General features: G+C 23.9%; 2 protein-coding genes across 6 annotated transcripts in view; one reads left to right on the plus strand and one right to left on the minus strand.

Annotated features, from left to right (window-relative positions):
* LOC136980991 (POU domain protein 2-like) overlaps positions 1 to 4,518 on the minus strand; it is a 275,556-nt gene extending 271,038 nt beyond the window's left edge. For 4 of the 5 annotated variants that reach the window (XM_067277203.1, XM_067277196.1, XM_067277200.1 and 1 more), the window contains exon 1: positions 4,284 to 4,518. The gene's annotated coding sequence lies outside the window, so the exon portion shown is untranslated. Of the gene's footprint in view, positions 1 to 254; positions 320 to 4,283 lie in introns of those variants that run through there. The other variant, XM_067277198.1, reaches the window with a different exon arrangement.
* Positions 4,519 to 4,607: 89 nt separating this feature from the next.
* The window catches only part of LOC136981004 (death effector domain-containing protein-like), a 43,733-nt gene continuing 36,024 nt past the window's right edge, over positions 4,608 to 12,316 (plus strand). Inside the window, exon 1 of the mRNA XM_067277244.1 lies at positions 4,608 to 5,042. Coding sequence (XP_067133345.1) covers positions 4,754 to 5,042 — 289 coding nt within the window. The 5' untranslated portion in view covers positions 4,608 to 4,753. The remainder of the gene's footprint in view (positions 5,043 to 12,316) is intronic.

The raw sequence follows: 12,316 nt of genomic DNA on the forward strand, positions 1-12,316 counted from the left end.
TTGAATATAAATTATTATTAATATTTGTTAGAATATTTATTCAATTTTTGAAAACCTTTATAATTTATTATAAGAAAACAAAAATTGCATGTTGTATTATTTGTATGCTATTAATTAAGATAACTGTCAAATAATACATGTAATTCCTGTTTTCATTTAAATATATTAATTACTTTAAAAAAAAAACAAAGTTGCCTATTTATATAATTCGAAATATAAATTAAAAAAGTAACAATAAATCTATAGTTGCCTACCTCCCATACTTATACAAATCCATTTAATGAATTGAATTCTTCATTTAAGTATTGTTACATTTGCTAAATTTTGATAAAAATACAAATATCAATTACATAGCAATTTTCTAACTGTATGAATAAATATATTAACTGGAAATGATCATTATGAATAAGAACAAATTAATTACTGAGAATTATGAAATAATCATTAAAATATTTAAATTCACATAGAATGAATTAAATTTAAAATTATTTAAAATAATTATTACCAAATACTTTTTAATTTAAAACTGATTTATTAAAAAGTAATAATCAAATTTTATAATATAAAACTTAAAAATTTTTAAAATAAGTTATGTATAAAATATATAAAGTGCTGTTATATAAATTGCTGTCATTAATATGTCTAAAAACACTTTAGTGAATTATATTCAAGCAAATTTTCAAATTTTCCCATGCATTCCATGAAAATAAATATTTTCATGCAATGTATGTGGAAATATTTATTTTATCACCAATATTTTGTGAAAGTAATATTGACACTTCTTATAAATTTAAAAATTTTTGACATTTAAAAAACAGCTTTAAATTTGATAAATATAAAATAATTATCAAAAGAATAGAAAAATAATACTTAATACATCATTCAAACTTTACTTATATTTAAAACATAGATTCATAAATAACAAACTATGTATAGAAATTATCAATTCATTTTCGATTTTCAATTTGCAATTTTATGGATAAGAAATTTCTGTGTAATTATATCTTCTATTACAAAATAAAATTGCATTATTTTTTATATTTATTGTAAGCTCAATAATAATGTTTTTGAACTGATGAAAAAAAATCACACTCAAAAATGCTATGGAAAAAACAGCTAATTTCTATATTTCAGTTATCAAAACTACAGTAATCAAGATATGAATAATGGTGTTTTAAGAATTTTAAAGGAATATATATTATTCAAAACAGCATGTTTGCTTTTGCTAAATTCTACAAAGTTTTTAATAAAAGAATTTAAACAATATAAATAATAATAATAAATATAGCATCCAAAATATAAACCATTATCTGAGAAAAGAAAAAAAAAACTGTCATAGATAAGAAACAAATAATCCACATTATTCCAAGTAAAAATGCCAGTATTGCTGTATTCAAGAAGTATAAATCATCTTATTTTTACCTGACTTTAGATTAAAAATTAATTGTTTTCAGGATAATTATATAATATATTCACAATGAATTATGAATATAAACTAATAGATATGACAATTATAACAATTTTACATAATGCATAAGACAGTCAATTAAGCAAATGAAAGATTTGTTATTGATAAAATGTTATTATATTTTAGTAGTAACTTTAAGTGTTACATAAATGAAAAGAATGTTAGCCAAATGGATCTTTAAATAAATCTGATCAAATAAATGTTGAAAGTTTATTTAAGTTAGAAATTTGTAGTAAAGTTTTTCCTATTTTCTAATAATAGTATTGGTTACAACAAAATTTTTACATTAAATTAATAATTAATTAATTCTATTAATTTTGTTTAATTTATAATTTGGATGAATATATATAGTAAATATGCACTTTCATAAAATTTATGAAAAATAATTACAGATAAGAAGTTTAAATGAATTAAACTGTTTTTTTTTTAAGTAAATTAATAATATTTCATTTTTGAATAATTTAAAATTTTATATAATTTTGTTTTAGCTAAAAATTATTATATAGTGTAGAAGCACCTTTAAAAAAAATACTTTGATTATATATGATTTTTAATATATAGATATAAAGTTGTAAATAAATCAATAGTTTAAATATATATCATGCATAAAATAAAAAATAAATATATATATAAAATATGCCTAAATAATAAAAGCAAAATACTGAAATATTTTTAAAATGTATCTATTTTGTATTTAATTTGTATGACTTTATATACAGTATATAAAGATATTCTTATAACAAATACTTTGTAATTAAAATTAAAAAAAAACTTTAAGTAAAATAATTATTTCAACAGTTTTTTTAAACATTAAATTTAATTGATTAATTCTGATTATAAACAAGAAAGCAGTCATAGTGATAGTAGCTCAACCAGTATAGCAATGAGCTTCAGGCAAGAAAAAAATGGATCTGAACCCAATTAGGTTGGGACCCCTAAAGTGAGGTCCTTCCAGCCTCTTTCCCAATGGTATTTTGTGTATCCAGAGGATGAAGTTAGATGGGATATGCAGTAACTATGTCACTTCCTCCTAGAACTATTGGATGAAGTACTACACCCGACAATAAAAAGTCGAATTCAAATAAAGATCTTTTACTTATATCTATTTCAATATCTTTTTTTATATCAGAGGGAAAAAATATAGTACATCAATCTAAAAGTCCTAATTATATTAAATTAAGTGAACAAATCTTAAAAAATTCAAATAATTTTAAATCCTAAAATAGAATTAACAAAAACATTTTAATTACGTCATTATTAAAAATAGTGTGTGAGACAAGTAAATAAAAAATTCTTTTTCAAATATAACATTTCGTATATAAATTAAAAGATAAAAATAAATTTTCATGTTTTTTATTTCTTTGCATAATGACATAAGATTTAAAGCCATTTAGAAAATATAATGAGTTATTTCATATTCATAAAATTAATTACTAAAGTAATAATAATCTAGTCAATCATTATTCAGCAATTTCAGTATTAGTTTTGTCAAATATGTTGAAAATAAAATTTTTGAAATTATGAATACATCTAAATATAGTATGACATTCAAATTGAGTCATTTCTATAAAAACATTTAAATTTTAGAAATATAAACTATTTAAAAAATTTAATTCAATTTCAGATAAGTAAATCCTTTAAAAATACTTCCACTCAGCTGAATAAATACTTTAAAAGAATTTAAATATTTCCAATTTTTTTCCCTGATAAATTTTTTTTAATTAAAAAAAATTTTAATATATTTATATCTAAATATTATAAAATGCAAAAAAATATATTAAATATACAACTTTATTATATTATTACTCTTTTTTAAACAATTTATATATTTTTCTCTTTTTTTTTTACTTTTTAAAACTAATTATAGAATTTTCATATTTTAAACCAAGAAAAATTATGTGTAGAATATATACAGATTCAATTAATGATATTTAACTTTTAATTAGTTAAGAATTTAACTCAAAAAAGTTGTTTACTAATCATTAATTTTTCTAGCATCATGTAAGTTACTGGAAACACTTAGTGCATGAATCAAGATACAGAAACCATTTGAAACCCTATAAGGTGCCTCAGATTTATGGTTTAGGTTGAGATTAAAAATTGTCCTCTTAGAAGTGAAAAAAAAATTATGATGAATCATTTTACACACAATTTATGCAACAAACAAATAAATATTTAAATCCCCGATAAAAAAAAACGAGGGAGAAATTGATTAAATAAAACTGATTATTTTTTTCATTCATGTCAATTATTATAAATGATTTCTTATTAAAAAATAATAATTAATTTATAAAAACAAAGCTTTTTTAAAAAAAATGTTTTAATTATAATATAAAAACAAAAGTTAAATTTCGTTTTCGAAAAATATAATAATATATGTCAAATTGACTAAACGTTAATAACAGAATTATAAATTCAATTTTGCGACGGTAGAAAAATCTTTTCGTGGAAGATTAATAAATATAAACTTGCGAGTTCATGCGAAAATGGATAAATCGTAGTAAAAAAATACTTTAAAAAGTATTGTGACGTCAATTTACGCGAGTGTTTTTTTACCATAAAAAGTGCACGTTTTCCCATAAGCGATTGCGGCGCGACCGGACCCGTCGCTATGGGCACCGACGCTCAACAGCAGCACCGCACACGATCGAACTGACCAGTCAAACGATCACTGGACACAGGGTATCGTTGTCATCGTCCGTCGCTAACATACCAAATAAGAAAGCGTTGTTCCGACAGATCAACAGTTACTGCATATATTATGATAAACACATGGGCGATTAGGGGAAAACGTTAAAAAACACGTTACCCATACCTGTTCTCTGATCAGTACAAGACGCTCTGTCCGCCATCTTGAATAATCTGTTCTAGTTCCGGAAATAAACGGAAATGTTAGCATCATCAATCAGCTGACAAAATCGCGCTGGCTGGTATCTCAATTAATTCGTCCATTTCGCATATATAAGTAATATTAAAAAATTAATCGTAGCGAAATGGCCTTTAATCTTTTTTAAATATCAGTTTAACTCCAATATATGTAAAACGAATTAACGTGAAATAAAACGCTATTTTTAAGCGGAAAATTAGTTAAATTGTATTTAAAAAATATACGCATACTTCCGAATGCTTTCAGAATGTTATTTTATAAGTTTACAACTCTTTGAGAACTTTTTAAAAAGTAATTTTAAAACTTTAGAGCGCTTAAGCATTAAAATTTGACAACCAATGAGATTTCTTTTCGTCATTCACTGCGGGACTGCTCGCTACGTTTAGCATTCTGACAAAATGGCCGATGTCGAAAGTACTAGAATGAAAATCGGAGAATTGGAAAACACTGTTCGTAAAATTGGTAATTATCTGAGTAAAGACGAAGTTAATCGACTTCTGTCTAAGTCTCGGGACTCCACGAAAAATCTTCGTAATTGCAAAATCCGTAACGGTCAAGATTTCATACTAGCTATGGTGAAAAGTGCAATGTTGGACGAAACTAATTACATTTCGCTTATAAATCATCTTAAATCAATCAAACGTCACGATTTGATTCGTCATTTGACTATAAAGAAGGATCCAGAAGGTAAGGTCAATATTTAGAATTCAATCGAATAAGAAAACAAATTTTTCTCTTATTTGCTAAGCCTATTTATGATAGTGCCAAATCACAATCGCCATCAAAATCTTTTATGTCATCTTAAATTATTCAAAAAGACGTACAGGTAGAAGTAATAAGAAATTCCGCAGATATTTATCGTGTAGCCGTATCAAAACATTGAATATCTTAAAAATTTTCACGATAAATCGTTAAATTGATTTCTAACTTCGAATATTAGCATTTTATCTCGTAAATTCTATATGGAATTAATCTTCTCTTTTCAGGATAAACAACGGCATTCTCGTCTTTTAAGTAATAATGGAATGATTTGATGTCTTTTATTTCTAGGACAATGTTCATTTTCTTGAAAGCAATACAATTTAATATTGAAAACTTTTTAGTTGTTGACAAATATTTTTTATTTATTTATTTACAGATATTACAATTACTTTCAAATTGAGTTTCTTTGTTGCTGTTTGCTGTTCTGTGTTTGAGTTAATAAAGCATAATATATTGAATAAGACTGGTATTTTAGAACTAATTTTAAGTATTTTTAATTCTAATTTTATTATTATATAAAATTATAAAGAAAAAATGGAATTACTGATTTTATTATTTCAAATGAAATGATCTCAAGTGAGGTATTTTTTAAAATTCTATTCTATTAAATGATTATGATTCTGTGGAGGAAAATTCAGATGTATTTTGTTTAAAATGTACAGCTGTTAAAATGAGAAAAAATACTTAAATATGCTGGTTTCAAATTCTTAAAATTGCTGAATTTTTAATTCTGTTGATTAGTTGGATGTTATATCTGAGAGATTAATAGAAAATCTAATTGAATTTAAAAATAAAGGATTAAATTGTTTTTAATAATAATTTACAAAGTTATTTTTTTATTGTAATTCTATAGCTTTATTGGATTTCTTTTCTTACCGGGTAAATAGTTATTTATTTATTATAAAATCAATTTTATATTCAGGAAAAAGTCAATACATTATAATGATGATAAAGCTTTATTTCATTATTGATATTGAACTTTGTGTGTACACACATGCCCATGTATTACGTACATATTTTAAATTTATTTAGTAAGGAATATTTTATTAATGTTTGTAAAAATTATTTTCTAAAATCAATTTTCTAATTTCTTACATATACAACAACCCAGTTCAATCAATATTTGCCAAATGATTCACTGGATTATTTATCAGGCTGTTCAAGGCTAATTTAACAGTTAGATATAAAGCAATTTTGCTAGAGGTAGATGGTTAGGCCATCATTTCGTGATAAATTTAATAATTAAAAATTATAGATTGTGTAACTGGCAACATAGGTGCACAGTCAGCAAGTGTTTTGGTTCAAGCCTGCTCTGGGCCAATCTTTTCTTTTAGAATATTCTTAATTTTTAATTTATTTTCTAATTATTAAATTTATCATGCAATGGCAGTCTAACCATCTATCTCTAGCCGAATTGCTTATTATCTAATTATTAAATTAACACAATAAATATGATAGATCATGAAATGAAACAAAAGAACAAATAAAATTTAAAAAAAAGGAAAAAATTCATGAAGACAATGCTTCTATTTGTGTGTTAGTTGAAAAATTCGTCTTCAAATTTCGTTTAAATGAAAATTTTATATATTAGACTTGATTGCTATTTAAATTGCCATGAGCTTTTGTTAGAATATTTCTAATGAAATTAACTTCTTGAAAAATCATTATTTGGATTTTATTCAAGAAATCATAAGATACTCTGAAAAGTTTGTTTTAGTGAATTTAAATTGATTTGCAAAATTTTTAAGAGCAAGGAAATATTTTCTTCAAAAGATGAAGCTTAAAATTTGAAGTTAGTTTGTATATTCATTCATAAAATGAAAATGTAAAGTAAATTAAAGTATAAAAGTAATACATCTGTGTGTACACATCAATTCTGTTAATTGGTAAATTTATAGGCTAATTCTTGAATTATACATTATTATTATTCATTTTGACTAGAAATCTATAGAATCATATGAATATTAAATATCTTACTTGAGATTATTCTATAATTTATAAAACAATCTGAATTTTCAGTAGCATAAATTTAACTAGTTATTTTAAAATATGACTTTATTACAATAATTATAATAATTTTTACTTGTTGGAATATTTTAAGAAATTATCATGTACTGTTTTAATAAAAAAAATGTTGCACTTCAAACAAGATCTGCTTGAAAGAAAATGTTTTTAATATAATCTTATGATATGATACTAAATATACAATCATTTATCAGCAATAAATAAAAATAGCAAATCATTTTTTTGTGAAACTGTTAAATAAGCAAAATATTGTATAGTTAGCTTTCCAAGCATATTAATTTGTTAATTAGGACATTAATTTAAAAAAGTTTCAGGAAGAAAAAAAACTAGGAAGACTCGTTTGAGGAAGGCAGTAATAAAGGTGAAGATATACACCATGATTAAAGAAGCAAAATAGTACAAGTAATTTTTGAATCTGAATAATTCATCTAAAAATGTTTTCTGCATTTTGAAAATGTAGTGTTTTTTTTTTTTTTTAATCATTATTTTAGCAAAGAATAAAGACATTCACTTCTAATATTACTTTATCCTTGTATCTTCAGCAATATCAAAACTGATCTTATAAAAATCATTGAACATATTCAAAAAAAATAATTTTAAGATATCAAATTAAATATATTAATAATACTGCCATTTAACAAATGCACGTTCATGCATATATATAAATTTGAGTGTATTTAAAGTTTGTTACTTACAAACCAAATACAATGTACAAAACAGAATTATGTATTATTAAATTTTACAATTTTTTTTGTACAGTAGGATCTTGCTAATTTGAACAGCAAAAAAAATCTCTCTGAACAAATTGTGTTGTTGCAGTTATGCTGTTCTAAATACTGTATACATGTCCTCATCCTCAAAATGAACTAAAAAAGTTTTTGGAATATAAAATTAAGGCTAGTTTCTTGTTTCCTCCATGTATTGTCATACACTAACAAAAAAGTTTTAAAACTTAGTGAATGAGCCAAATTTGTCAGTTCTCAAAAATGTAATGGGTGTCAATCATACTGATGTAATACAATGGGTTCATTCAACTTCAATAAATTGAGAAACCCTATAATAATATATACAAAAATTATATTGAGAAAAAGAATTTCCAGTAATCTGAAATGCTTGTTAATCAGACCAAGTTCAAGCTCAGATTAGCGATGTTCTACTGATTTTACAACAACAAATAAGCATTAAAATAAAGAATATGGTGAAAAAATCATTTTATAATGAAAGTAAGAGTCAATGTATTAATGTTTATTATATTATGAATCAATAGATTATTCACAAATAATTTATAATTCTATAATAGTTATAACTTAAACAAAAACACAATTTTAAATAATTTATTATAGGAAAAAATGTGGTGTTTTTTATGTAATTGAAGATGAGGATTTGGTACATTACAAATTTAATGAAATATTACTGTGCATTGTAACTGCTAGATTTTTGTTTTAAATTTATTGAAATTATTAACAAATGTCAAATTGTATAGAAATCAGATATTTTAACAGAAATAAAATATATAAATTTTCATCATATTAGTCAGATTGTATGAACAGAATTCAGATCATTAAATGTATATAAATTACTTGCAAACTGTTTTTACAGTGTATAAAATAAGTGTTTAAATTTTTTCTTCAGTAAACTCTTGAATAAAAGATGAGATTGTTCTAATTTATACTAAAAATGTATGAAATAATTATCAATATATATAATAAAATTAAATTTTTTGTTACATAAAAATAGGAATTCAAAAAATGATAAGATATTGGAATTCAATTTAAAAAGATGGTGAGATATATATAACTATCAATATTTATTATTTAAAACTTCTGTTCTATTTTATTAATTATGTAAAAACATAATTCAGGACACAAAATAAAAACATGAAATTTATCTATGAACAGGGTTTTTATGCACCTGGAAAGTCAGGAAATTTGCCTCCTTGGCTGTCTTGATTTTTTCCTGACAATATGCTTGACTAAGTGTAGCTTTCTGCAGGCAGCAAGAAGTAATATTGTGCAATACAGCTTATGAAAAGAGGTGCAGATTATTTTCATGACCCAGAAATTCTCCCAAGCATACATAAAATTTTTCCAAAAATTTAAAATACAAAAAATAACTTTAATTTTAGTAGTATTTATCATTTTTCATTTTAATAATTTTGATTGCATAACAAAACAATTTATAAATTATTAATAAACTGGAAAAAAAATTAAAGTTTAGGAAATTTACTGAGATAAATTTGATAAATAATTGCTTTTCTTGCTTTTTTTTTTTTTTTTTTCAAAAACCATGTAGATTTATGGTTGTGTATTAATAACAGAATAAACAACTAAAATTTAATAAAACGTTATATATTTTTTATAATTGCCAAATTATTAAAAATAAAACTGTTTAACTAGAAAAAAATAACTAAAAAGCATATGTGTAATAAGTCAAATGCTGTTTTATTTTGTCAGTGTGCCATACTGTCAGGGAAAGTCATAGAATTTAAAACGAAAATTTGAGTAGGTATTAAAAAAGGAAAATTAACAAAATTGAAAATATTGTGACTTAGTTGTTTTTATTACTATTATTTGGATTTTAAAATAATTAGCATAGATAACCATAGCCATGAATGAATGAAAGAAAGAAAATGTCAACTTGATAATGCATACAAAATTAAAACAAGTTGTAAAATTGAATAATTAATGTGACATATTTTTGCATATTTTATTTCAAACAGCAAGTTTTCTCTAATACAAAGTCCATATTTTCTTTTTATAATTCATTTAAATAAGTCATTGCTTATAAATTCTTGTAAATGATGAGGACAAAAAAAATAATCTATTTTTGAACTATAACAGTTGATATTAGGAACACTTTAAATGGGAATTTGTGAAGTTTGATTACAATAATCTCATATTCATTGGACTATGGAAGATTTTTTGAATGCAAATGCCTGACAAATGTTTGGATAGGATGAATGGGACTTTTACTCTAGATTCTTTGCATTCTGTATAACTTATTCTGAAAAATATTTCTACTTAAATAATTTTTTGAAATATGTAAGGTGTATTTATACATAATCAACAAAATAAGTAGGGAAAATTAGGGTTTTTTTTTTTTTTAACTCTTTTACTCTCAAGATACTTCAAATATTTCAATTTTTAAATTATTGCAAAAATAAAATTAGAAATAAGTTAAACTTTACATTTAGCTACTTTATCTCTAATTTAATTATAAAATAACACCTGGCTGTACTATATCATTTGGTTGTTATAGTGTATATATATACAGTATTTCATTTATGTGATGTTTCTTTTGTGAAATAATTTTATAGAGGTTTGGAAGTCGCTCTTTTCATATTAGCGAGATTGAGGCCGAAGTTTTAAATGCGAAAACGTGTACATTGGACATTCAGCGCTAAACTTCTAGGCTTACAGGAAAGCAGCGCTGAACGTCCAATATACACGTTTTTGTGTTAATAATAGTGAGGTTGAGGCTTAGGCCTCAACCTCACTATTATTCAGATATCGGAGATAATGTTCATATATATATATAATGATAAATTTGAATTTTATCACACAATTTAAATATTTCAAGATCATTCCTGTCAATGAAGATATATGAAATTAGTGTTAGCCTTCTTAATTTATAGTTTGTCATGTAAATTTAAAAGTGTGATAAAATGAATAAATCTTTAACTTTTTTAATTGTTAACATCAGGATATATCTTTTTCTTTGACAGCAAGATCTTTTTTTAAATTGAAAGCTAAGAAGTTTTAAAACATCATTTATATTTCTTTTTAAAATATTTGTATGAAGTATTTTTATCGTTGTTTTGTATGTAGGAGGCTGGTTTTTTTCTCCTTTTTCAAGCTCCAATGGTCCATAAAATGAAGACAAGTGTAAATAACAAAATGAATTTATTACCAAAAGTTAGGTACAAACCTGGTTACTTTTCGACATAATCATCATGAAGATTGAGAAAGTTGTCATATCTGTGGACAAGCTTTTCCATCCTCTTGTCATAGAATGTTGCCGCCAATGACATGAGGTGGGCCTTAATGTTGTTTTGAAGATCTTCATTGGTCTCGAATTTCTGCCCTCCTAGCCACTTTTTCTGTTCAGGAAAGAGGTGGAAGTTGCTCGGCACTAAATCATGGTTTTATGCTGAGTGTTTAAAGGTGCTGAAGACTTTCACCTCTTTCCTGAACAGAAAAGTGGCTAGGAGGGCAGTGGTTTAAGACTAATGACGATTTTCAAAACAACATTAGGGTCCATCTCAAGTCATTGACAGCAACATTCTATGACAAGGGGATGGAAAAGCTTGTCCACAGATATGACAACTTTCTCAATCTTCATGATGATTATGTCAAAAAGTAACCATGTTTGTACCTAACTTTTGGTAATAAATTCATTTTGTTATTCACACTGTTTTATGGGCCATTGGAGCTTGAAAAAAACCACCCTCGTATGATCTAAGTGGAACTTTTTATTTTATATTAGTGCTTACTACTTATAAAGGTACATTTATCAAATAAGCACTATTATTTTATATTAATTACATGTTAATAATATTTTATTTGCTTAGTGTTTTGAATGCTTACTAAATTTTGAGTATCAGAAGAAATAGCAGAGGAAAAATTAAGGTTAATATGTGTATTATTATACTAAAGAAATAACTTGGTATTTTTATAGAAATTTATTCTCTTTACCATATTTATATTGTATATGAGTAACAAACTGTATTCATTAATATTAATAATGGTTCAGAGTAAAAAAAAATATAAATACATCTCTCCTTTCTGCCCTGCAGACAACTAAAGTTAATAGTTATTCAAAAGCATATCAATAAACTTTGATGGAGAATTTAATGTTTAATTCTTAATTTGTGTTAAACAATATTTATATAGAAAGAAATAATTGTAGTCTCTTAAACTGATAAAACTATTATTTTAATGTTTGGAAACAAAGAAAACTAAATGTTTAATTCAAGCATTATAAAATTCTGAAATTAAAATGAATTGAATAAAAAAACTGATTTTGTCACTATTTCTTTAAGAATTACTTAACTTGAAATATAGATTATTGAATACATATTATTTTTCAGATACATAATTATTTTATCTGAAAAACTTAATATCAAGAGGCATGTAAGGTGGCAATTTCATTTATTTTAATGTTCAAATTACCAG

The sequence above is a fragment of the Centruroides vittatus genome, unplaced genomic scaffold (genome assembly GCF_030686945.1).
Source record: "Centruroides vittatus isolate TY-2023 unplaced genomic scaffold, ASM3068694v2 contig_738, whole genome shotgun sequence".
Classification (NCBI taxonomy): Eukaryota; Metazoa; Arthropoda; class Arachnida; order Scorpiones; family Buthidae; genus Centruroides; species Centruroides vittatus.